Genomic DNA, 27673 nt, shown 5'->3' on the forward strand with positions numbered 1-27673 from the left:
GTTCTCTAACTTTTTATATTCTTATGATGTAGGTAAGTCTCTTATAAATAAGATATAATTGGATCCTGGTTTTGGAATTTTTTTCCTACTTTAAAAAATTTTTTATTGAAGTATAGTTGACACACAATGTTATATTAGTTTCAGGTATGTATACAATGTAATGATTCTACAATTCTAGAAGGTATACTACGCTCACCACAAGTATAGCTACCCTCCATCGCCATAGGACTCCAGTGCTATACTGTGGACTATATTCCCCATGCTTTACCTTTTATCCCCATGACTTACTCATTCTACAACTGGAAGCCTGTAGTTACCACTCCCCTTTACTTTACTTTTCCTCAACTCACTACCTTCTCCCCTCTGGCAACCGCCAGTTTGTTGTCTAGATTTACGGTCTCTTTCTGTTTTTGTTGTTGTTGTTCATTTGTTTGTTTTGTTTTTAGGTTCCACATATAAGGGAAGTCATGGTATTTGTGCTTCTCTGACTTACTTCACTTTGCGTAATGCCTCTAGGTCCATCCACGTTGTCACAAATGGCAAGAGCTCATTCTTTTTTATGGTTGAGTAATATTCCATGATGTATATCTACCACATCTTATTTATTCATTCATCTGTTGATGGACACCTAGGTTGCTCCATATGGATTTTTAAAATTTTAATCCAGTATACTAATCTAGACAAAAATGGAGCACTCAGTTCATTTAGATATATTTAGGTTTAACTCCATTTTCTTTTGTTTTCTACTTGTCTCATCTGCTTCTATGTTCCTTTTTCTCTCTTTTCTTGCTTTCCTTTGGATTGTTTCAATATTTTCATATTGTCTCACTTTCCTCTTATATTGATTTGAGAGATATATCTTTTTTCTTTTCTTTTAAATGTTATAAGTTAAAATATAAGCCCTTGATTTATAAAGTCTAATATTAAGCTTTACCTTTACGCGCCTCCTCAAAATATTTAATTATACTTACACTCCTCCATTTTTTACCCCATTCTAGAAGATATATATTTGAACTCTCTCTATATTTTTGTACCCCATGAGACAGCATTACATCATTTGTTCACTGAGACCTACCTATATATTTTCCACTTTTTTGCTCCTCAATCCTTCCTCCCTTTTTTTTTTTTTTTTTTTTTTTTTTTTTACTGTAAGCCTATATTCCTTAGAATTTCACATCTGTGGAAAATCTCTGAGCTAGGGTTAAATTTTTGCACTTCCAGAAAGAGTATTTATTGACTTTGCCAATTATCTGCTGTCACTACTGATTTGGGGCTATTTTAAGTTAAATTCTAAATCTGGTATTTTAGGGATGCCTGGGTAGCTCAGCTGGTTAAGCATCTGCCTTTGGCTTAGGTCATGATCTCAGGGTCCTGGGACTGAGTCTCATATCGGGCTCCTTGTTTGGCAGGGAGCCTGCTTCTACTTCAGCCTGCTGCTCCCCCTGCTTGTGTTCATTCTCTCTGGGATTGAGCCCCACATCAGGCTCTGACAAATACATAAATAAATTCTTAGAAAAAAATTAAAGCTGATATCTTAGACCACGTAAGTACTATAAATTCAGATTATAAATCTGCATGAATGCTGGCTTGTGGTTATGAATTTTCAAAGGAACATTTCCTCCTCCTGTCTAGTGACAAAGTCAAAGACAAGTTTCTTTGTTATCTCCTTTATATTACCCCTTCATGAGGTTTAACACCCATTAGAGAGTGATCTCCTGTTAGACTTTCCAATTAAGTTGAACTTGGCTTTATCTTTTGGCATTCTGTGAAGCTGTCTGAATGACAGCTCAAGGTAACTATCCTTAGGTAAAAGCTGGCTCTATACCTCACTAATTTTTATGATTTCTCCTTTCACTTTGTTTTTGGCTTTTGCAGATTCCTTACTTTTCCGGCATCTTGGCAATATGTTTATAAAGATAATATTTGTATTTTATCAGACATTTTTGGTTGTTTTCATTAAAGGGGCTGTTCATGAAATCCAGTCTACTAGAAATAGAAGCCTACTGCCATTTATTCCTTCAGCAAATATTCACTGGATGCCTACTGCATTCCAGGCATTGTGCTGGGTAAGGGGGATACAGAGATAAATAAACATTCTCTCTAGGTTCAAGCTGCTTACAGACATGTAAATTAACTAATGCAACAAAATGTTTAGGTATTATAATAGAAGTCCACACAGCTAGAGTATGGGTTTTTTTTTTTTAAAGACTTTATTTATTTATTTGACAGAGAGAGATCACAAGTAGGCAGAGAGGCAGGCAGAGAGAGAGAGAGAGAGGAGGAAGCAGGCTCCTGCTGAGCAGAGAGCCTGATGCGGGACTCAATCCCAGGACCCTGAGATCATGACCTGAGCCGAAGGCAGAGGCTTAACCCACTGAGCCACCCAGGCGCCCTAGAGTATAGGTTTAAGTAAGAGAATAAAAGGTGATAATAGGGAAAAACCTCAGAGTATGTGACACTCAATTCAAATCAGTGAACACATAATAAATATCTTATATGATCGGAAATATTTGGGGTAATGGTAACTAATATCCCAGGGGAGAAAAATACAGAACAAATTAAATAATTATAAATGTGATGAATATTATGAAAGAGGAAATATTTAAATGCTATGTGACTATCAAAAAAAAAAGAGAGAGAGGAAGAATTTAATCTAATCTAATGGGCAAGTAAGAGCCCCCTGAGAAAGTAACATGCAATTGAATACAATGTATATGTTGACTTAGTATTAGACAGAAAACATGAGAGAACCTTCTAGAAACAAGAGACATTAAAACAAGACATATAGGGGGCACCTGGGTGGTTCAGTGGGTTAAGCCTTTGCCTTTAGCTCAGGTCATGATCTCAGGGTCCTAGGATTGAGCCCCACATCTGGCTCTCTGCTTAGTGAGGAGCCTGCTTTCCTCTCTCTCTCTACCTGCCTCTCTGCCTACTTGTGATCTCTGTCTGTCAAATGAACAAATAAAACCTTAAAAAACAAAACAAAACAAGATATATAGATATAAGAGAGTCCATTTAGGGCACGGAACTATGAAGTTCCAAAGCAGAGAGCCCCTACTATGAGGCTGGAGAGGTAAGTTGGAATCAGATTGCACAGGGCCTTACAGATAATGCTAAAGTTATTAAATTTTATTGTAGATGTAATAGAAAGCCATTATTACTAATAGTCATCTATTACTAATAGGATTAGTAATACATATTATACATGTGATGTGGTTTTAATATACATAGAACATCACTTTGGTTTCAATATGGAGCATGGCTTTAAAAGAGGTATTTTAGGGGTGCCTGGGTGGCTCAGTGGCTTAAGTCTCTGCCTTCGGCTCAGGTCATGATCTCAGGATCCTGGGATCGAGCCCCACATCAGGCTCTCTGCTCAGCAGGGGGCCTGCTTCCCCCCTCTCTCTCTGCCTGCCTCTCTGCCTACTTGTGCTCTCTGTCTGTCAAATAAATAAATAAAATCTTTAAAAACAAATGAAAGAGGTATTTTAGGAGACTGTATAGTCAGGCTATGACATAAGCACCTGAAATAAAGCAGAATCAATGGGAATGGTTACAGGTTGGATGTGAGGGATGAAAAGACAGTCAAGAAAGGAGTCATGAATGACTTACAGCTTTCTATCCTGGGTACCAGCTGATTGTGGGTTCCAGACAGGTACTTAGTAGACAGACAGTCATTAAATGTTAAAAATATATATTTTCTAATAGAAACACTGTGTTTTCAAATGTCCACAGACTACTCTTTGCAGCATTTCAACACCACTCCAAAAATTTTCCTGAATGGAAATCTATTACATTGCTTTCTTTTGCTTTGATAAAACAATGACCTCTTCAATAACCCTCCTACACACATACACACAAGCACACACACATAGAGGTAGACCCTTATTTACCACCATCAGACCCCATCTAAAGCCTACTTTTCTCTTTCTTGCATTAAAGCTTACCTGTTCTAAGGGAAACAAAAGCAAAAATGAACTACTGGAACTTCATCAAGATCAAAAGCTTCTGCACAGCAAAACTAAAAGGTAACCTATAGAATGGGAGAAGATATTTGCAAATAACATTTCAGATAAAGGGCTAGTATCTAAGATCTATTAAGAACTTATCAAACTCAACACCCAAAAAACAAATAATCCAGTCAAGAAATGGGTGGAAGACATGAACAGACATTTTTCCAAAGAAGACATACAAATGGCCAACAGACACATTAAAAAATGTTTCACATCACTCATCATCAGGGAAATACAAGTCAAAACCACAGTGAGAAACTACCTCACGCCAGTCAGAATGGCTAACATTAACAAGTCAGGAAACAACAGATGTTGGAGAGGATGCGGAAGAAGGGGAACCCTCTTTCATTGTTGGTAGGAATGAAAACTGGTGCAGCCACTCTGGAAAACTGTATGGAGTTCCTCAAGAACATCAAAATAGAACTACCTTACAACCCAGCAATTGCAGTACCAGGTATTTACCCCAAAGATACAACGAATATAATGATCCGAAGGGGCACCTGTGCCCCAATGTTTATAGCAGCAATGTCCACAACAGCCAAACTGTGGGAGGAGCCCAGATGTCCATAGACAGATGAATGGATAAAGAACATGTGGTATATATACAATGGAATATTACTCAGCCATCAGAAAGGATGAAAATTAACCATTTATATCGAAGTGGATGAAATTGGAGGGTATTATGCTGAGCAAAATAAGTCAGCCAGAGAAAGACAATTTTTTTAAAAGGTTGCCCAGGACACCCCCCCTTTTTTTTTTTAAGATTTTATTTATTTATTTGACAGAGAGAGATCACAAGTAGGAAGAGAGGCAGGCAGAGAGAGAGAGAGAGTGGGAAGCAGGCTACCTGCTGAGCAGAGTGCCTGATGAGGGGCTTGATCCCAGGACCCTGAGATCATGACCTGAGCCTAAGGCAGAGGCTTAACCCACCTAGCCATCCAGGCCCCCCGAGAAAGACAATTTTCATATGGTTTCATTCATATGTGGAATATAAGAAACAGCACAGAGGACAAGAGGGGAAGGGAGTGAAAACTGAATGGGATGTCATCAGGGAGGCAGAAAAGCCATAAGATACTCTTAACTATAGGAAGCAAACTGAGGGTTGCTGGAGGGGAGGTCCAGGGGGGAAGGTGTAATTGCGTGAGGGGCATTAAGGAGGGCACATGATGTGACGAGAACTGGTTATTATACACAGCTGATGAATTACTGAACTCTACATCTAAAACTAATGATGTACTCTATGTTGGATAATTGAATTTAAATAAAAAAAATAAAGCTTACTTGTTCTGTGTACATTATGCCAATGTCTATTCTTTGCCTTTAATTTTAGTTAATCTTATTTAAAAAACACCAATTTATCGTTTTGTAAATACTGATGGCTTCTATTCATTCACTCATTCATTCATTCATTCAAGTAATATATAGAGGGCTCATTATGTGCCAGGCCTTGTGCAAGGTATATGTCAACCTTCTCAAGTAACATTGTTTGCATTTAACTAGATTATTCTAGGAAACCAATTATTAGAGACTGTTGTCTCTAGACACATCAGCTCAACGGGCAGGGAAATTCTTTAACTACCAAACCACTCTCTTACATAGACAATTACTGTATCTTTATGCATAGGTGAACTTTCTATTCAGTAAGTACCTCCCTGTGAGTTTTCCTGCTTTTGGAGATCTTGACAAATAATTATGTTTTGTCTTAGAATTATTTTTCCAGTTATTTTATACTTTCTTCTCTTCCCAACTATTCTATAAGCTAATGGTTCCCAACTTTAAGACCATGTTTTTTTTCAGGGGTTCTTAAATCTATGTGCTCTTTGAGTATTATCTTTAAACTGAATTAGTAATACATATTGTACATGTGTATATATAGACTAATTCTCAAATATATACAAATGCTTGAGACTACTATGATCCTAAAAATGTTAGTGAACTTAGGGTGGTTTATAATTAACATGTGCTTTTTTTAAATCAATGGATATTAAAATTACAACTACTTTCACGTGACACTTTATGAAATATTTTTACACAAAACTGGGTCTTAAGGAAAGGCTGGAGCCACCTCTGTAATTGCCTAAAGACTAGGGACCTTGTCTTTTCCTTATTTTACATCTTCCATAGCAACTGCAATACTCAGCTTAAAGAAGTTATTTTTAAACGGTTAGTAGATATATTTATGGTCTCAAACCTACCTTATCTGCCAATAATAATCTTGTAAAGATTTTTTGGTCAGCTGGCTTCTTTCCAAGTTTTCATTTGCTAATTTGGTAGCATCTGTCAGTGCTTTCAGCTACAACAAAGAAAAGAGCTTTTTTATGTATCTTATCCACTGTTACCAGCACTCCAATCTCTCCAAAGGTCTAGGTGTGTGCAACAGAAGCACAACTGCATAACTTTTTGTGTATTTCTGACTTATCTTCCAAAATATATTTCATATAAGCACCTTGGGGTAGAACTGAGAAGAGCATCAATATCTAAGGAATAAATATTATACCTAGAGCCTTCCAGGTAATCAGTTCATCAATTAATGTAAAAAAAATACCAATTAATCAAGATGGTAGATTGAGCACAGGAATCTACCTTATTTTCCACCTAAAATCCCATGGTTAGAGAAAAGATATGTTTATCTGTCTTAACCATATCCACTGCTAACATCACATCCATATCTATACATGTATATTTATAAATGTTTATATCTTTATCTCCCTATAAAAATAAATGAATAGCATAGGAAAACAAGAAAAAATAAGATCAAGAGAAGAAGATACTGAGGAAAGCAAAAATATAGAAATATCCACAGAGAATATTCATAGAGAAATAAAACTGGAGGAAACTCTACCCTAAAACATTTGTAGGAGAAATCTGTCACAGTTAGGGACAGTTTGTAGGAACTCCAAGACTAGAGTCAATTAATATGAACCTTTACTGGAAGAAATCAGAGAAGACCTCAACAAACATGAAGACATACTATAGTTCTGGATAAGGGAATGTAACTTTTATAAAGATAAAAATTTCTTTCAAAATTAATATAATATAATATAATCATAGTAAATATGATAGAATTTTATTTATTTATTTATTTATTTATTTATTTTAAAGATTTTATTTATTTATTTGACAGAGAGAAATCACAAGTAGATGGAGAGGCAGGCAGAGAGAGAGAGAGGGAAGCAGGCTCCCTGCTGAGCAGAGAGCCCGACGCGGGACTCGATCCCAGGACCCTGAGATCATGACCTGAGCCGAAGGCAGTGGCCCAACCCACTGAGCCACCCAGGCGCCCAATATGATAGAATTTTAAAAACAGAAGTTGACAGGCTAATTCTTAAGTTCATATGGACAATCAAATCTTCGAGAACACACAAAAACATTCTAGGAAAAAATGAGGAGTCACTTGTTTTACTACACTATTATTTAATAATAAAGTAATTAAAATAGGGCAAGACGAGGGGTGTCTGGGTGGCTCAGTTCGTTAAACGTCCGCCTTTGGCTCAGGTCATGATACCAGGGTCCTGCCCTGTGTCAGACTCTCTGCTCAGTAGGGAGCCTGCTTTTCCCTCTGCTTCTCCCCCTGCTTGTGCGCTCGCTCTCTCTCTCTCAAGTAAATAATTCTTTTAAATCTAAAAAAAAAAAAAAGTAGGGCAGGGCTAGACTATTATATCAATGGAATAAATAGTTCTTAAATCTATAAAATATATTAAACTAGTTTACAATAAAGGCAGAATTTTAAATTAGTAGGGAATTATGGTGTTTGGCTAACCTTTGGGGGGAAAAAAACTGAACTGAATCTCACAAGCCGCCAATACAACGACTAGACAGAATACAAGTCTAGAAATTACACATGCACACACACACATTAGAATATATAAAAATAACTATAATTTTGGTCTCTCAGACACTATTGGTTGCACTTGAAAGGTCATTTTTCTTCGATGGCAGGACCCTAATTTTGTTCAATTGCTTAATTATCTTCATGTGTTTCAGAGGTAAACCCTGATTAGCCATTTGTAGCAATTTCATTCTTTTTGCTAGTGCTGGTTAAGACATGATCATGTGAGATAACTCTAGCCAATGAGACCGGAGGGGAAATCTGCCCAGACGCGAGGGGGAAGGCTGAAGAGGGCTCTCAGGTGAGGTACTATGCATACTGTGTGTCTGGTCAGCTGCCTTGAACTGGAGCAGCCCAGGTAGTTTACCTGACAGGAGCCAACGAGGTCAATTTGCTGAAGATGAACATTAGAAAGGGAGGGAAAAAGCTAGGGTTGTTGGTGGTATTGTTGAAGCACCAAATCAGCCAACCCTAGAGTTGCCCTAACTTTGGACTTGTGATACAGGAGGTAATAACTTTTCCTTACTGTTTAAAGCCATTGAAACATTTGCTTTCCTGTTGAAAGCAACTGAAATGCTGACTGATACACTTGGGGTAGAGAAGGTCTTAGGAAGCAAACAAGAAAACCTAAAATACACAAGGGAAAAGATGGAAAGATTTGGCCTCACTAAAAATTTTAATGTTTGCCAAGATACATAAAAAATGAAATTAAAAAGCAAGTAAATGAGAGGTAAAAGTTCATAAAAAATAATCAGTGGGTACTCATTTGATTTTCTCCCCCACACTTTCATGTAGCCTTTATGCTGTCATTGGATGATTGGGTTATTCATTCTTAGACTAAGACTTTTCACATTTTATATGAGATTCAAGATCTAATATTATCATCAAAAATACTTTACTAGACTTAAAACAACCATATGGTTCTTTTAAATAGTAATCTTTTCAAATACTCTTCTTGAGTCATAGGACCAAGAATACCAATGATTAGCAAACCATCTCTAAGTGCTAAATATCCTGCAGGATATGTTTGAGGCTACCTCCCTGGTCAGTCAACTCCCAGAGTTTCTTTTCAGAGAAACTGAAAGAAACTATTGTTCCAATTGGTTAAATATTTAAAATGATAAGGGAATACGTTCTAGGATAGCTTGCTCTGTACTATTTGTTTTCTCTTTCAATATTAAATCTTCAGCTCTATAAATATAATGGAAGCCATTCTCACCTTCTCATAAAGCAGCTGAGGTAAATTCTGTTGCTGCCTGTCCTGAAAACACTCATAAAGTTGAAGCAGCCTAGCACATAATACTTGTTCTTGATTGAAGAGAGGATGATGGCTGAATTGTAAACCCACAATATTGAGATCTAATTGGTACATTTCCCTTTGACCTTCCATTTTGTTCCTAATAGAGCTTTCCAGATCAGGTTTCACTGCCTTTTAAAGAAAAATACCTACACAATGTTAATTTGATTCTTTGTATTTCTTTTGAAATTACAAGTGACTTTTCTTTATAAAAGTAACACAGTTAATTATAAGAAAATTAAGGGATGTAGAAAATCAATAAACAATAATTTGGTCCTTCTTCCTTGAAATTACAACCCCTGATTTCATTAAATATATTTACATTACATCCACTTTAATCACCTTGCTATAATTTATGTCATATACCTTACTGTCGTGTGCTGGTAGAGTTTAGACTTTCAGGTTATAAGCCCTGCCAATAATTTCCTAAAGCAACACTATGACAAATGGTGTTTAGATCCTTTGGGAGTTATGATCTAATAGTTATCTATGGGTGAGAGTTAAGTAGTAAACCCTTACTAAAACATTGTTCCAATGTGAATATATTGTTAACCCCCTGGAAAATTCCCTGGAGGGGCTTGGAACCTGCAAGCAAGTGCTAAGGAAACCATTTTTCTTTATACATGAGACTGTCTCCATTTGTATACCAGATGGCCCTTAAATTAGCTGAAGTCTTTAGGCCTTAATATATACAAAATGATTCAAATATGTTTTAGTATCCTATTCTAAATTTAAGCACATTTGCTTGAATACGTATGTGACTTGGTTTTAGTGATGTAATTTGAGAGGGTTAATGGGTTACTTGGCATGCATAGTCTAGTTTTTAAGTCTAGCCACTTCCAATAAGATCCAGGACTGCATCCCCCCTGAAAAAGAGAGCACGAGCCTTTTCTCTGGACCAGTCTGGTGTAATAGAACATGCTTGTGCCATTGCTATTACAACTGTTGTTACACTGAAAAACTGCTATCCCACCTGTGGCCTGGTGTGGCAGATCCTCAAGGACTGCAGAAATGCCTGTATTTCTCCCTCCCTACTCTCTCCCGAGCTAGGAATCTTCCCCTGTTTCCTCAGTGGTTTGAGGGAAGGCAAGAAAAGAGCCATAAAGTTTGCTTTTGTTTCATCCTTACCTTATAAGTCTCTATTCTCTATGGAAGGACCAACTCAGAGGAGAAAACCTGCTCTTGATTCCACTTAAAAGATTTAGTCAGTTAGTAGTAAAATGGTCATTTACCAGGCAAAACCACCAACAGTGTAGGTATTAAGTAGCCAAATTATAAATAAACTTTTGAGAATTAAAGTTCCTAAGCTAGAGAGGACTGTCTTATTGAGCAGATTCTGCACTGGTCAATTAAGTGAGGGGATTAAGTGAATTTCTAGAACTAAGTTAGACCAAAAGCACAAAGATCTAGGAATAATAAGTCAAAGGCCAGATAAATGCACAAAAATATCCAAGCTGATGACGACTGTAAAATCTATGTAAAGACATGAGAATGTCTGAAGAGGGAGAAAAGGGCATAGTCAAACAGTCAGGCAAAACTCACACAGGCAATGAGACCTGGGGCAGAGGAATGTGGCAGAGCAAGAGCACAGAGAGAACTCTGGTACTCGGGCAGCCCTTATCTGTGCTTCAGTCACCCTTATATTTCTTTTATTCTGGTGAGAAACCCCACATGAGCCTTGCCTCTAAGGCTAGCCAGGCAGAGTAACCAATGTGGGTAAGATAAAATGGAAAAGCAGGCAGAAACATTTGTCTGGCACAAATTCCAGAACATCGTCTGTTATGGATGCTTCCAAATGAATTTTAATACTCAGTTTAGATGCCTGGTGAAGTGACATTTCCATTTATTTCCAAGTCTAAAAGGTCCGTGAAATACTGAAATCATGCTTGGATGAAGCTAGAATAAATAAATGCACTTAAGGAAAAAGGTACTTCTTCAGCCCAGTGGTTTCCAATTTGGGATTCTGGTGGTTACAAAGGTTAATCGAGATGGCGGTTAGTATTTCTCAAAAAATTGTATATTTTGCATTTATTTATTATCATCCAATTGTTCATGCATGCAATCATTCATTCATTAATTCAACAAACTCCATTGTTTCAAGGATCTCTCTCCCTAAGAATAATGGTCTCAGATAATTATGTTAAAATATCTGTGCTTTATCTTCAGCAAAATTTAGATGAAGCATATTGTTACCATAAGGTGTAAAAGTTATGCCACTTAATAACAAAGAATAAGATAAGATCAATACTAGGGATTATCTCTCCACCCTCTTTCATTCTTTTATTTTTATTTTTAATGGAGATGGATGTTTTTAGTGGCCAAACTGGAGAAAACAGAAAGATAGAACAATGTTGGGTGTGTATGTGTGCTGGGGGGGATCATTTACAAAATGTAAGTAAATATGTTATATTATAAATGAGGATGGGGTAGAGACATTGCTAGTCTCTCATGGTGTGGCAGGCAGCATGCAAAAAATAATCTTTCTAAGATTATGCCAGTCAACTGATGTCTTTCTCTTCTAATGTATACTAGAGCCATAAAAGTTTACATCTACTGAGATTGCTTTACAAATAATAAAAGCACTCATTGAATGTCTACTATATGCTAAGCATTTGGATATATGTTAGGAATTGACTCAAGAAAGAAAGGAAGGAAGGAAGGAAGGAAGGAAGGAAGGAAGGGAGAAAGAAAGAAAGAAAGAAAGAAAGAAAGAAAGAAAGAAAGAAAGAAAGAAAGAAAGAAGGAAAAAAAAAGAAAAAAGAGAAGAAAAGAAAAGAAAACCCGGGGCGCCTAGGTGGGTCAGTGAGTTAAGGCCTCTGTCTTCGGCTCAGGTCATGATCTCAGCGTCCTGGGATGGAGCCCCATGGGGGGAAACAGATTAGGTAAACAAAAGACAGAGATATAGATTGAACCTTGACATAACTGTAACCTAGCTGAAATCAGGGAAGTTTGTAATTGGATTAAAATGATTATCCCCACTCAATACGCCTAACAAAGCAAAGGATAGCACATTTCTGAAAGAAGATATCATCTAGAGATTTTATAACTTTTCATATGTAATATTTGTAATACAGTAGTCATCGACCATAATAAAGACCAGTCTAAATGAGCAAAATGAAGAGAAAAAACAAAAATAAAAACAGATTCGCAGGAATCCAGATATTATAGTTACCAGATATGGACTTTTTTTTTTTTAAAGATTTTATTTATTTATTTGACAGACAGAGATCACAAGTAGGCAGAGAGGCAGGCAGAGAGAGAGGAGTTAGCAGGCTCCCCACAGAGCAGAGAGCCCCACTCGGGGCTCGATCCCAGGACCCTGGGATCATGACCTGAGCCGAAGGCAGAGGCTTTAACCCACTGAGCCACCCAGGCACCCCACCAGATATGGACTTTAAAGTAGCTATATATTAATGTGTTTTTAAAAACAGAGTAAAAGAGAAAATACATGAAAACATGGCATATTCTAAGAGGAAATTGGAATATATACATAAGAATCAAATGTCAGATTAACATTTTAAACTGAAAATATCTGAAATTAAGAATTCATTAGACAGGGACACCTGGGTGGCTCAGTTGGTTAAGCGGCTGCCTTCGGCTCAGGTCATGATCCCAGCCTCCTGGGATCAAGTTCCACATGGGGCTCCTTGCTCAGCAGGGAGCCTGCTTCTCCCTCTGCCTCTGCCTGCCACTCTGTCTGCCAGTGCTCACTCTCTCTGACAAATAAATAAAATCTTAAAAAAAAAAAAAAGAATTCATTAGACAGGTGATTCTGGGAATATGGTGGCATTATAGCTTTAGATAGTCCCAAATCTCTACCATTAAAACAGGCAGAGCAACTACATAGCAAAACCAAAACTCCATGGACAGACAAGATCCATAACAGAATTACATTTCCAAGAATCCCTCGTGAAACCCAAAATACAAGTGGGTGAAGACAAACCACCAACAGTAGAAAGCTTGCATAATGTCAGTGATTGTCTGGAAGAAATCTAAGAAGCAATGAAGCATCTGAAGGTCCTGAGAACAGGAAAACCCCAAAGAACCAAAAGTTAGTTGATCATCGGCAAGTGCAGCATGCCAACTCAAAAACAGCAGTTAAAACTGGAAGAGGTTTTATCTATTCCACCTGTTGTGGGGGGTGGCGCCTGGTTTTTGGAGAGGACTAAAGGGGCTGAGAGGAACCTACTTACTCAGAATTTTTGGACAAGTCTTCACACTAAAGAGAAACTTCTAGGAGTGGTATAAAAATTGAGAAGGCCACGGGACGCCTGGGTGGCTCAGTTGGTTAAGCAGCTGCCTTCAGCTCAGGTCATGATCCCAGCACCCTGGGATCGAGTCCCATTTCGGGCTCCTTGCTCATCAGGGAGCCTGCTTCTCCCTCTGCCTATGCCTGCCATTCTGTCTGCTTGTGCTCGCTCTCTCTCTCTGACAAACAAATAAATAAATAAGTCTTAAAAAAAAAAAATTGAGAAGGCCAGGAACCTCAGAGATTAAGGAAAGAGAAGGTAGAAAAAAACATCTTGGAAGGGAAATCCAGCCAAAAATTTTTGGAAATCCAGCACCATATATTTCTAACACTAGACAAAAACAGTAACATTATTAGAAAAGTTATCAGGGGCACCTGGGTGGCTCAGTTGGTTAAGTGCCTGACTCTTGATTTCAGCTCAGGTCATGATCTCGGGGTCATGGGATGGAGCCCTGCATGGGCTCCCAGCTTAGCATGGAGTCTGCTTGACATTCTCTCTCCATCTCCCTCTGCTCCTCCCCCTGTTCCTTCTCTCTCTCTTTCTCTCTAAAATAAATGGATAAAATCTTTTTTTTTTTTTTAAATAAAGGTTTTACTTATTTGACAGAGAGAGACCCAGCAAGAGAGGGAACACAAGTAGGGGGAGTGGGAGAGGGAGAAGCTGGCTTCCTGCTGAGCAGGAAGCCCTATGCCGGGCTCAATTCCAGGACCCTGGGATCATGACCTGAGCCAAAGGCAGATGCTTAACCGATGGAGTCACCTCTGCGCCCCATAAATGGATAAATCTTAAAAAAAAAGAAAAAGAAATAAAAATGAATAGACAGTAAAATAATATCTCCACAAAGTACAACAGAAAGAAATCCCAAAACAGATAAAAATAGAAATTGTACTTCCGAATGAGCTAAAAGTCATTGAGAAAATTTTTATGACATTTAAGAACATAAATCAGAGTTTTAAAAAACCGAGAAATGCGGTGACAGAAAGAATCAAAAATTTTATTTATTTATTTATTGAAGATTTTATTTATTTATTTGACAGACAGAGATCACAGGTAGGCAGAGAGGCAGGCAGAGAGATAGGAAGGGAAGCAGGCAGAGAGCCTGATGTGGGGCTTGATCCTAGGACCCTGGGATCACAACTGGAGCTGAAGGCAGAGGCTTTAACCCACTGAGCCACCCAGGCGCCCCAGAATTAAAAATTTTATTAGAAATTAAGCCTAAACTAGAAGGAGCATAAGGGCAAAGAAACACCACAAAAATGAACTTTTTCTTAAGGTATAGAGGGAGAAATCTTTCTAAATAAAAAAGAAATGAATAAAGAGAAAATTCATTGGATGAATTTAACAGGAGATAAAGCAGAGCAAAAAATTAGGTAAGTGAAGTAGAAGACAGATCATATAAAAAATACTCAGACTAAAGATCAGAGAGAAGACAAGGAATAAAAAATAAAAGCAAAGTAAGACATAAGGGACAAAAGAGGAGACTGAGGGATCAGTCCTATTTGCTAAGAAAATGGCTGATAATTTTTTTTTAACTGATGGATGACATGGAATCATACATTCAGGAAGTTGTAATACCCCAAAGCAGAATAAATAGTGAAAAACTCACAACTCAACATATTATAGTGAAAATTATTGAAAACCAAAGAGAAAAACTGAAAAACAAAATAAGACTTTAGGTTGGCTTTTCAAGGGGTACCTGAATGGCTCAAAGAGCCTGCCTCTTGATTTTACCTCAAGGTCATGATCTCAGGATTGTGAGCTCTAGCTCCATGTCAGGATCCACTCAGGGAATAGATTCTGCTTAAGATTGTCTCCTCTCGGGGTGCCTGGGTGGCTCAGTGTTTAAAGCCTCTGCCTTTGGCTCAGGTCATGATCTCAGGGTCCTGGGATCGAGCCCCACGTCAGGCTCTCGGCTCAGCCAGGATCCTGCTTCCCGCCCCCTGTGCCCCCCCCCCCTCACCGCTCCTCTCTGCCTACTTGTGATTTCTGTCAAATAAATAAATCTTAAAAAAAAAAAAAAAAAAAAAGATTGTCTGCTCTCAGGGCACCTGGGTGGCTCAGTGGATTAAGCCTCTGCCTTCAGCTTAGGTCATGATCTCAGGGTTGTGGGATTGAGCCCCCATCAGGCTTTCTGCTCAGCAGGGAGCTTGCTTCACCCTCTCTCCTTCTCTCTTTGCCTGCCTCTCTGCCTTCTTGTGATCTCTGTCAAATAAATTTTAAAAATCTTTAAAAAAAAAAAAAAAAGGTTCTCTCCTCCCTTTCCCTCTATTCCTCCCCTCTCCCATAAATGAATAAATAAATACTTTTTAAAAAGATGTCTTTTCAATAGAAACAATGAGATTCAAAAGAGAGTAGAAATCTCTCTTCAAAGTGCTAAAAGCAAAATAATGTCCAATCTAGAACTCTAGACCTAACAAAAATATCCCTGCTCATATTTTTATTTTATGTATTTATTTTTTTACTTCAGGGGTATGCTAGAATTCTTCATGGGACTTGTGGACTTCCACAAAAAGGCACTCTTGGCCATGGGTGATTGTCAGAATCATTGTACTTTGGAGAGGAAAGCAACAGAAAACTCTTTTTCTGCCATTATGATGATAACATTCTCTCCAGCTTTCTTCTACTTTATCAAGATTATTTTGTCTATTCAGGGTCCTTTGTGGTTCCATCTGAAATTTTAAGATTGTTTTTCTGTTTCTTTGAAAAATACCATTGGGATTTTCATAGTGATTGCTTCCAGTTTGCAGACTGCTTTGGGTAGTATGGATATTTTAACAATATTAAGTCTTCTAATCCATGAACATGTGATTCTTTCCACAAGACAGTTTTTATTTTTAAAGAAACTGTATCTATAATTAAAATCATTCCCACAAATAAATTTTCAGGCCAAAATGGATTCATCAGTGAATTCTTCCAAACACTTAAGAAATAAGTAACACTAATATTGTACAATTCTCCCCAGAGAAAAAGAAAATATATTTTTCATACAATGGAGTTCTGTATAGCAAGAAGATTAAGCAAATTATTGTTGCATGCAGCAACATAGAATGCCTACTCTATTGTTATATTTATATATATTATATTTATGTAAAATATAGGCAAAAGTAGAGGTAAGAATAATCTACAGTGGTAGAAATTATAATAGTAGTTACCGTGAGGGTAAATAGTTAATGGCAAAGGACATGAGGGGGACTTCTGGAATGTTGGTAATATTATATCCTTAAGGGGCGCCTGGGTGGCTCAGTGGGTTAGAGCCTATGCCTTCGGCTCGGGTCATAATCCCAGGGTCCTGGAATCAAGCCCCGCATCAGGCACTCTGCTTGGCAGGGAGCCTGCTTCCTCCTCTCTCTCTCTGCCTGCCTCTCTACCTACTTGTAATCTCTGCCTGTCAAATAAATAAATAAAATCTTTATAAAAAAGTATTCTATCCTTAAGCTCAATACTGGTTACACAGGTTTGTTGGCTTTATGTAAATTTATCAAGCTAATATACTTGATATATTTCTGTACATAAAGATAACTAAGTGAATACATCACTAAAATCCCCCTCAGAGCCTTGGAAAGGGACCTCTGCAAAGTTAGGGACCCTAATTTTAAAATTAATTAGCATCACAGCAAAACTGCCTCTGACTGAGGCAATGGCAATTCTCTTTTAGGTGTTCTGATCTTAAGACACCAGACTGAGGGGCAACTTGGGTGGCTCACTTGGTTTAGCATGCAACTCTTAGTTTTGGCTCAGGTCAAGATCTCAGGGTCGTGAGAACAGAGTCCCACATGGGCTCTGCACACAGTGGGAAGTCTGCTTAAGATTCTCTCTCTCTCCCGCTGCCCTTCTCCCCTCTAAAATAAATATATCCTTAAAAAAAAAAAGACACCAGATTGAGCTTTCTAAAAGTATTCTATATATGCAATTAAGGATTAGGACAGAGATCTAGGAAAGATACATGTTTGGAGTCACCAGCAACCACATGGTAGCAGCAGTCATGGAAGCTGGGATTATTAGGCAAAGAGTATGATGAAAAAATACTGTATGAAGAAAAAGAACATAAAAAGACCAAGGACCTAATTATACGTCTTCAACATTGAGTTTCTTTGCTTCCGCTTGGGTAGAACCCTGTTCACAGAATGATCAGAAGTTCTGGTAGACAATTGTATATGTCTGTATAAAAGAGGAAACATTAATTAAAGCTTAAATGCATTTTACATAGTAAAATGAAAAAGGCTTTCTTAGCACAAAGTGTTGGTATATTTTTAGAAAGTCCCAAGAACAATTTATAAGCAGTATAAAGATATGAAAAACATACCACAATTTAAGAAAAAAATTTTTTGATTTCCTAAATTCCCTGGGAAAGAAACATAAACGTGGGAAGAAAAGAGCATTTATCATATGTAACGAAGATCCTTATATGTTATAGAAAGACAAGGAGACTCCCAAAACTGACAATCTCTTCAGTTGAGGGAGAGCTCTCATTTCCTCAGGCTCAGAAACATCAACCTAAGTGCCCTTGCTGTTAATAAGTCCCTGCTATCAGAATATGCAAGAACTAACTGTAAGAATTGTAAAGAAGAAGCATTAATTACAGAAGGAAGACATATAATTACTGGGAGAGAAGTAACTCACAGGTGCAAAGCAACAGAGGGAATAAAGAATAACATCCTCTATTTCTTATAGGTAGTTTTTCACTTTATATCTACTCACAGCCATATTTCTTATATATAGAATGGTTAAGGCAAATAAATGGGCAACTGAGTTTTTGTAAATAGTTCTGATTTAAAATTTTCAAGCCAATTTTTAAATATAACTATTTCTGTATTTCTTCTCATCAGCTTAATGGGCTGCTAATTTTCATAATGTCTTAGAATACATGTAAAATTTATTTCTTTATGAGTATAATATACATTCATTTTTGAAATTTAGAAAATAGAGAAAGAAATAAAGAATAAAAATTAAAATAATCCTATGTTCTACCAGTCAGAGATAATTATTTGATATATTTTCCCACTCTTTTACTCTATTTACACATATATGTATATATTTATTCATTCATTGAGTAATTCATTCATTATCTGTTTGTATAAAATTAGGATCATATATGACTTCGCATTCTGCTTTATCACTTTGCATTTTAAGTACTTCCTCATATCACTGAATTTTCTTCAAAAACATAATTTTAATAGCTATTTTACATTTCATCATAGTTTTGCCCTTACATTACTAGATTTACTAATATCTTTAGAGGGTGAATTAAAACTAGAAACACATAAGTTATAACTGATATTATACAAATTCTTCTAATCATAATCACAAATAAACTATTGTTGGTTACCTTTCTGTATATGGTCTTTAGTGCTGGATTTAAAGATCCCTTGCTTGTGTTTAGCCTGAAATTCCATGACTGTCTAATGGGTGAAGGTAGTGACATAATTTCTCCACTTTCTTCAAACCAACACTTTCCCTACCAAAAATATTTAAGAAATAACGCAGTAAAATATTTCACTAAAAACAAAAGTCACCTACTAGCAGTGAATGGTGTAACTTGTTAGCTGGTGCACTTGCCTTTTCCAGGGTAAGCAGGCGGTTTTCCATTTTGTTGCAGGTCTTTTTGTATATTCGTGGCTTTCTTTGAATATAGAATCCTTCATCCTCTAAAATGCGTGGAATCATACCTTTTGGCAATTTACGCTGGTTGACCACTTAATGACAAAACCTAGATATTACTTTCAAGTCCAAATTATTAAACTGGTATTGACCAAACAAGAAAAAAAAAGGCAACTACCACATACCCTACTGCTAAAGTTTAGCAGAAAGTCTAAAACAAACAAACAAAGAAAAATATATATATGATTTCTTTTAATCAGTTTCCTTAAAGTCAGAGAAGATGTGAAGAACAAATGTAGAAAACTTTCTGTAATTTTAGATCAGTTCTTTTTATCTATCCAACATACAAAGAAACATTACTCTATGAGTCATTAATGACTTAAATATTATAAAGAATTTTACCTGGAGAACTACTTGGCACAAAAATGTTTGCCTGTTGTTTTTTTATTTGTTCTTGATCATCTACATATTCAGCAGCTTTTACTTCAAGTAAATCTGGGAAAATGATTTCCTCCATAAAATCTTCATCTTGGCCTTTGGCAAAATTTTGTAAATTATCTCCAAGTAAAAAATGTTTGGGGTAACTATCATTTACAGATCTCTGTTGAATACCAAAGAGGAAAAAAAGTAAGCAAATATGCTGTCCCCATGATTATATATAGATAAGTGAGATGTATTGGGATCTTGCAGTGAATTCTTTCTGAGTCATGCCACCTAGTTCAAGGTCAAACTGTTACAACAAAATCTCACTGAACATAGGAAGAATTCATTTAAGGCTTAATGGTATGCAGTATGATTTTTCTATAACCCTTCTTTGCAATTCACAATGAAGGACTACTGAAACAGAACACAATTAAAGTCCCTCCTCGTCCATAGAAAATGACCTAAGATATTGGAATATGGTATTTCAACCACTGAGAATTCACAGTGTAAGGCAAAGTCCAGAGATATCAGGCCATGCAGTCTTAAACTGTGGGTTTTTTTCACCATTCAGAAAGCAGTATTACCCAAAATGATATGGAGCATTCATGCTTGTTTCTGGATGGTATTTAAAAGAAAAAAAAAAAAAAGATTCAACATAGAAATCTATGGCAGAATGATTATAGTGAGATTCTGAAATATGATAGCTACTATAAAAATTATAAATAATCTGAATATAAGTATCTAAACAGATGTATTACTAAATATCAAAATGCATACTTTTATATAAGGATCAGAAATTTTTTTTAAAAGATTTTATTTATTTGTCAGAGAGAGAGAGAGAGAGAGCGAGCACAGGCAGACAGAGTGGCAGGCAGAGTCAGAGGGAGAAGCAGTCTCCCTGCAGAGCAAGGAGCCCGATGTGGGACTCAATCCCAGGACGCTGGGATCACGACCTGAGCCGAAGGCAGCTGCTTAACCAACTGAGCCACCCAGGCATCCCAAGGATCAGAAATTTTATATGAGTCTCTTCACACACAAAAAAATCATGAATTTATTCTGGATGACTTTACTTACCAATTTGAAATCTATATATATTGAAAAACAGAAGGGAGACAGAGTCATGCAAGTAAAATTCCTCAATTTTCCAAAACATACATTTGGAGATAAATAATTAAATTAAAAAATAATTTGACCATCTCTGATAAACTTATGAAATCAACATAGTTAATCAACACTTAGGTTCATATCAAGTCATCATAATATCGATCTCTTCCAGAATTCAAGCCAGGTATGACACTGACATCTAGAAGCAAGATTTGAGGGATCTCTAACACAGGGGATCTCTGAAGATTCCAGTCCCGACAAGAAGGGGCTTGAACTCCCGTTATTAGGCATCTCTCATAATACCCCTGGTGTGGACCAGGGCTTTCAACCTGCCTTCAGAGTTAAGGTTTGTCCTGACGGCTGAGTAGGGCAGTGCTCATCTTGGATCCCAGCCTTTTATTTGTGACCAAACAAGTCTCTTTTAAAAACCTTACACTGTTCAATTGGCCTATATTTTTAGCCTTAGACAAACTATGATTTTAACCAATATAAGCCCCATCTGACCAACTATTCCTTATTCAATCTAAGGCCAGCTGCTCTTCCAGATCTCCTTCCTGGTCTTTACCATGCAGCTCACAGCAGAGTAGTGTCTGTGCTGTTAGGTGTCGTGTGACAGGGAGTATGAGGTCAGAAGGCATCCACCTAACTTTCCATTCATAACTCTAGATGGACACCTGAGCATGGTGTGGTTAGTGTGGTCAAAAAGAAATAGTACCCTCCCCGCCCACCCACGCCCCAGCCATGTCACAGGAACACGTCTTGCTAATTGTGGTACGATAAGTAGAACTGTCAGAAAATAACCCTGGACCTCACTCTGGGCTGCCCAGACAACATATTTGGGATCAGGACTCCCCTTTCTCCCTGCAGAAAGAAACTCAGTCTCCCAAATGGTGGCTCTCTCCTCTGTGATGAGTAGTTTCCTATGGACCTCAAAGTCACCAGGTACAGGGCAATGGCTTTTCAAGACAGTGCCTCTAAACAACCCACATCTAAACCTGACTTACTAAAGCCCAAAGAGCCCATTTGCCTCACTGACCTAATTTCTCTCATGCTTGCCCTCTGGGAAGGAAAAGCAGCCATAACCACAGCACCTGACCCTGGTATTTGTTGGATGGACCGTCTCGTCTCTTGTTTTCCCAGAAAAGCTCATTCCTTAACCCATACTGTGAGATTCCCGGAGGTTTACATGACTTGGCAGAGCATGCACATGTTTGAAACTTACTTATTCAATATTCATTGGAATGTTCATTGAGTGCCTAATATGTTTCGGGAAGAAAATAAACAAATAGATATAGAAATAAATGCTCAGGAGCGCCCGGGTGGCTCAGTGGGTTAAGCCTCTTCCTTCAGCTCTGGTCATGATCTCAGGGTCCTGGATCGAGCCCCATATTGGGCTCTCTGCTCAGCAGGGAGCCTGCTTCCCCGCCACCTTCTGCCTGCCTCTCTGCCTACTTTTGATCTCTGTCAAATAAATAAATAAATAAATACTCAGTGGTGATAAGTGTGTTTAAGAAAAAAAAAAAAAAACCAACAAGATAGAGGAGGATAGAGAATACCAGGCTAGGTGGGTAGGGGCTACTATTGTAGATAGGGCTGTCAGATACAGTATCTTAAATTATCTAAAATGATGAATCATTTGAACAGAGACCCAAATGTAATAAGAAAAAGATAGCATGAGGATAAAGGAAGAGTTTTCTAGACAAAAAAAAGGTACAAGTCCTTTGCATGTTGTGAGGAATAGGAAGGAGTCCAGTCAGGCTGGAGTTGGGTAGGAGAAGGGCAAAGAGGTAAAAGATGAGGTCAGATAGGTGCCAAGTGGGGCAGGATATACAGGCTTTGGAGAACTTTAGCTTTTGTTTGTTTTTTGTTTTTTTGTGAGGTGGGAAACCGTTAGAAGGTGTAAGCAAAAGAATGGTATGTCTTAGATTTTAACAGGAGCACTCTGACCACTGTATGACATGGAAAAGAGATTGTTGGAGCACTAGTGAGACACTAGGGAGACACTGGCAATGATCCAGATGAGAGGTTATGGCGGCTTAGACTAGGGTTATACCAGTGGAAGTGGTGAAAAGTGGGTCAGATTCTGGCATACTTTGAAGGTAGAACCAACAGGATTTGTGATGAATTGAATATGAGGTCTGTTAGTAAAAGAGGATCCAAAGATGACACCAGAGTTTGGATGAGCAACTGGAAAAATGGAATTGCCATTTACAAATATGATTCTATTCATATGAATGTCTGTGTATGTGGACGTCTGGGCATAAGCACTGAGAAAGGTGTGAAAAGTGAGAGTGGTTTATCTCAGCGCAGTGGGATTTGATGTGATTTTCTTCATATGGTTTTCTGAATTTTAAGAAATAATGTACATACTTTCTTCAAACTTTTAAAAGATAAAGTTGTTTTTATTGTAGAAAAACCAGCAAGAACAAAGAAGGAATGGAAGGACTGGGCAGGTTGCAAAGTAAAGGGGATGGAAGGGACTGGGAAGCAAACTAAAATGGAAACGGGTGTCCAAGAGGGACTCAGGAGGCCTGAGGGGTTAGGCAATGCTGAGCTGCATCAGAAGATATTGGGTAGAATTCCGGGGGATAGTAGTACTGGGGAAGGGACCAAGGAAACTGCAGAGACTAAAGGCAGAGGAGGAACTGGAGAAAGTGTAGGGGAACAGCCGCAGACAGGGAGAGCAGAGGGATGAACAGTCAGGAGATGGGAAAGACCCATGAGACCGACTAGTACAGTAATAACTAGCATGTAACTAGTATGACTAGTACATACTAGTTATTCCCTGGTGGCCTAGAGAGGGCCACCAGGGAAAAACAGGGGGTGAGGAGCTTGGAATGCATGGGAAGAACTGCTAGAAATTAGAAGGGTCTGGGATCAGACTAGGAGGGATGAGGAATGAGGCATCTATGGAGAGTAATGGAGATGACGGAGAACAAAGCGGGGCACTTGGAAAGGACAGGAGCAACAAAAGAAAAAGAAAACACAGGCTTCGGGGCTGACAGCCCACACTTCCAGCTCTGCTGATGTTTCACCCTCATCCCTGAGCTTCCTCACCTTTAAAGTAGACATTATAATAACGCCTGCCTCACATGATTACTATGAGGACTGGATGATGTTATCCATATTAAAATTTAGTATAACATTGCGCATCCAGTAAATACTCAATAACTGGAATTATTTTTTTTTAACAGAATGTTAATTCAAAGAAGAGTTGGCTCAAATAATAAAAATTTCACCTCCTAACCAAGTATTTCATTCTCTGCCTTTAATAAAGGGCTAATTTGCCTGAGACAGGAGAAGAAGGGGAACAAATCCAACCTGCTCTGAACAGCGGCCCATAGCTGAGCCTTCTTCACCGCTCAGCATGAAAAACCAAAGCCCTTCATCCAGCGAGACTTCCATCTGTGGATTAAACAATGGTCAACCAGTATTCAGGGTAGAAAAGAGTATTTTTTCTGCTTATACATGCAAGAAATATTTTTCTGTGATATGGTAAACAGTAACGGTCATCTTATTTATGAGCAAGGAGCAGCAAGAGTCTGTTTGGTTCATTACATTTTTGGGGGTTTTGTTTTTAAGTTTCTGGTAACTACAATAAGAAACAGAATGCAGTAGAGCCCAAATGTTCTGCCTCCCAAACTGTGTTGTCACTCTAGCCAGAGTACTAAGAGTCTTACTTTACAGTTTGATCAAAATGGGGGCTCAGGGCAAATTCTTCTTATCTCTCCCTGCTTTTGGATGCTCTCATATACGTGTGCGCTCGCATACAAGTTACCGCCCAGCCCACCTACAGTCTTCTATGGTTATAGACAGTTAAAAGTATTAAAAGGTACATATTCCTACTTATAAATTTGCTGAAAAATAAGTTTTTGCTTTTTTTTTTAAGATTTTATTTATTTATTGGACAGAGAGAGATCACAAGTAGACAGAGAGGCAGGCAGAGCGAGAGAAGGAAGCAGGCTCCCTGCTGAGCAGAAAGTCCGACATGGGACTTGATCCCAGGACCCTGAGATCACGACCTGAGCCGAAGGCAGCAGCTTAACCCACTGAGCCACCCAGGCGCACAGTTTCTGCTTTTCAGTACTGGCAAGTCTGAATCTTTTAAATGTAAATCGCTTACCACTTCTTTCCCTGTGGCCGGCAAATAAAGGCACTGGAGCTTTGCCACTGGACTCTGAGATAGAAACCACCTGCTAAAGATGGCAGAGCTCTCCTGGCAGTTTAACTACCTGTTAACAACTAGAGAGAAATAAAACTTTGATCCTAATTAAGACATTTTACTTGGAATCTTTGGGCTAAAGGTGCTTAGCAACTTTTACCCTAAATAAGCGAGTTCCCCTAAAACAGAGGAGTTGTTTTGTCATTTCAAGTTTCAAATATGTGATTACACATTGAATTGTAAAACAAAAACTGTAAGTTGGGGATCACCTACAGTATTTTATTATAATTTTTTAGGATAAAAATAATGTCAAGTAGGAATAAAGAATGCTGTAAATTGGTATGAAGAATCTTTATGGAGTGACAATAATGGCTTATAGTATTGATTGCATCACTCTTGAGTTTACTAAAAATCGTTAAATCATACATTTAAAATGAGTGATATTTTGCTATATAAAGTATAACTCAATAAAGCTGTTCTAAAAAGTATAAAAAATTATTTACCTTAGACCATTGATACATATTCTCATCAACGAGTAGCTGAGGTGAGGATTTTTCATCTTGATTAATCTGAAACACAACATAAGTAAACGGTATGGAAAATTTAATCTTCACAAATAATAGACATAATTGTGCTCATAAGTCTTTTATCCAAAATGGATTAAAAAATCAAGATTTTTCAATGCTTTTCTTTTAACAAGTACATACATGTTTTCCCTTGAGATGTCATATAGAGTTACCATGACAAATTCAACTTTTCTTAGCTTTAGGTTTGGGGGAAAAAGCATGGAAAAGACAAAGCATTTGGGATTTAAGGAGCTATGTTAAGGCTGAATTTTCACTCTTTTCTGACAAAGAAAAGTTTATTATGATATATATTGCAGTAAATAGTAAATATGAAAACAGGAAAGAAAAAGAAGCATTACCTTAGCATTTTTTAGCTTCTCTCTTACTTTGCCTCTCAATGTTTCTATTATGTTTTGATTTTCTTCTTCATCTAAATCTATCAAGAAGTCAACATAATAAAGAGTTCATGACACTTTCTTATAATAAAACAGCAACAGTAGAAAAAAGTGATTATTAAATAGCTAAACTGCATGTATTTCTAAAGATCGTGACAATTACAAAGACCGGATCATTGTCCTATGTGAGCTTAGAACCTAAGACCAAAGGCTGTTAGCCCTTCCCTCTTTTCCATTCTGGACTAAATAGTCAGAACTGAAACTTGCTTCTTTTTGTGACTTTCTCCCCTACCTTCTTTATTCCTAGCTATTGGAGAGTCCTTCTTTGTAGTTATTCAAAAAAGAAAAAAAAGAAAGAAAAAAGCAAGCTCCGATAAGCAGGAGAACAGTCACATTCTATGTAAACTGTTCTGTAGAGTATACAAATAACAAAGCCGGGTTACTTCAATATGATTAAACTGAAGAGAAAGGGATCTGAAAGGAAGAGAGAGAAGTGTCTACATACCCAGTTTAACTACTTATGTCAGTTCTGAAAAGTCAGTACAATACTGCTAACCCCTACTTCTGCCAGCTCTTAAAGGATATGAAACATGAGTATAAAGAAGGTTCCAACACAAAACAGCATGGAGGTTCCTCAAAATGTTGAAAATAGAACTGCCCTATGACCCAGCAATTGCACTATTGGGTATTTACCCTAAAGATACAAATGTAGTGATCCAAAGGGACACATGCACCCGAATGTTTATAGCAGCAATGTCCACAATAGCCAAACTATGGAAAGAACCTAGATGTCCATCAACAGATGAATGGATCAAGAAGATGTGGTATATATACACAATGGAATACTATGCAGCCATCAAAAGAAATGAAATCTTGCCATTTGCAACAACATGGATGGAACTAGAGCGTATCATGCTTAGCGAAATAAGTCAAGCAGAGAAAGACAACTATCATATGATCTCCCTGATATGAGGAAGTGGTGATGCAACATGGAGGCTTAAGTGGGTAGAAGAATAAATGAAACAAGATGGGATTGGGAGGGAGACAAACCATAAGTGACTCTTAATCTCACAAAACAAACTGAGGGTTGCCGGGGGGAGGGGGTTTGGGAGAAGGGGGTGGGATTATGGACATTGGGGAGGGTATGTGATTTGGTGAGTGCTGTGAAGTGTGTAAACCTGGTGATTCACAGACCTGTACCCCTGGGGATAAAAATATATGTTTATAAAAAATAAAAAATTAAAAAAAAAAAAAGAAGGTTCCAGGTAGTGTGTGCACTCTAAAACACGTGTTATTTTCTGCTCATTCACCAGACAATCTACCAGATGGATTGAGAAAGATAAGGGTTGTGCAGTCCTATGTACAGTAGAAAACGGAGAGCCAATTGGTTATTCTGCCTTGCATTTTTCTTTTTCTTCTCTTTTGAATACTCAGAAGGTTGCATAGAGGCTAATGGAAATAAAGGATAAGTATAAAGCTAAATCACTATAGGTAATGAGAATCCTCTTTCTTAACTGCAGTATTCCTTGGTAAGTTTAAAAATTACTAGTTGGTTTGTATATACTCTATTCCCAGAATTTACAATAGGCAGATGTCACAAAATAGGGTCTCAATACATATTTGGTGGATGAATGAACCAGGCTTCGACCATATTTATATATGTTTTTCCAGATATGTGAGATCTGGAGCTTCCTAAAGCAGGTTTTGTATCTATGCATGTTTGTGGGCCAACACAGTCTCAAGAACTAGTGACTTCTCCATGTTCGCAGAAAGAGAAAACAAAATTTGGTTTTATTACATATATTGACTTTACTATGTATTTTCTTATGCCCATCTTGTATTATCTAGGAAGTTTAGTTTCTGTTTGAACTCATTTCTTAAGAAACTTGTGTTCCCAGTTGAAACTCTATGATAGGATTAGTCAGTTACATCTTTAAAAAATAGAAATCAGCAGTATCAGAGTTGTGGTATACTTATTGAGAACCTTTTTGGAGATGCTTGTCTACATTTTCTTCTGCACTGTTATCTTCTGACAT

At 37.6% G+C, this 27673-nt stretch overlaps 1 protein-coding gene across 2 annotated transcripts in view; it reads right to left on the bottom strand.

The window, feature by feature from the left end:
* CC2D2B (coiled-coil and C2 domain containing 2B) overlaps nucleotides 1-27673 on the bottom strand; it is a 104572-nt gene that overhangs the window by 72836 nt on the left and 4063 nt on the right. Inside the window, exons 3-11 of one of the 2 annotated variants that reach the window (XM_004749613.3) lie at nucleotides 27622-27673; nucleotides 25602-25678; nucleotides 25180-25245; nucleotides 23836-23919; nucleotides 19390-19588; nucleotides 18946-19082; nucleotides 18716-18844; nucleotides 9062-9271; nucleotides 6209-6306 (exon numbers count right to left, since the gene is read on the bottom strand). In XM_004749613.3, the coding sequence (XP_004749670.1) occupies nucleotides 6209-6306; nucleotides 9062-9271; nucleotides 18716-18844; nucleotides 18946-19082; nucleotides 19390-19588; nucleotides 23836-23919; nucleotides 25180-25245; nucleotides 25602-25678; nucleotides 27622-27673 (1052 nt within the window). Of the gene's footprint in view, nucleotides 1-6208; nucleotides 6307-9061; nucleotides 9272-18715; nucleotides 19083-19389; nucleotides 19589-23835; nucleotides 23920-25179; nucleotides 25246-25601; nucleotides 25679-27621 lie in introns of those variants that run through there. The other variant, XM_045068776.1, reaches the window with a different exon arrangement.

Source organism: Mustela putorius, unplaced genomic scaffold (assembly GCF_011764305.1).
Source record: "Mustela putorius furo isolate JIRA1106 unplaced genomic scaffold, ASM1176430v1.1 tig00003909_pilon_pilon_pilon, whole genome shotgun sequence".
NCBI lineage: Eukaryota > Metazoa > Chordata > Mammalia > Carnivora > Mustelidae > Mustela > Mustela putorius.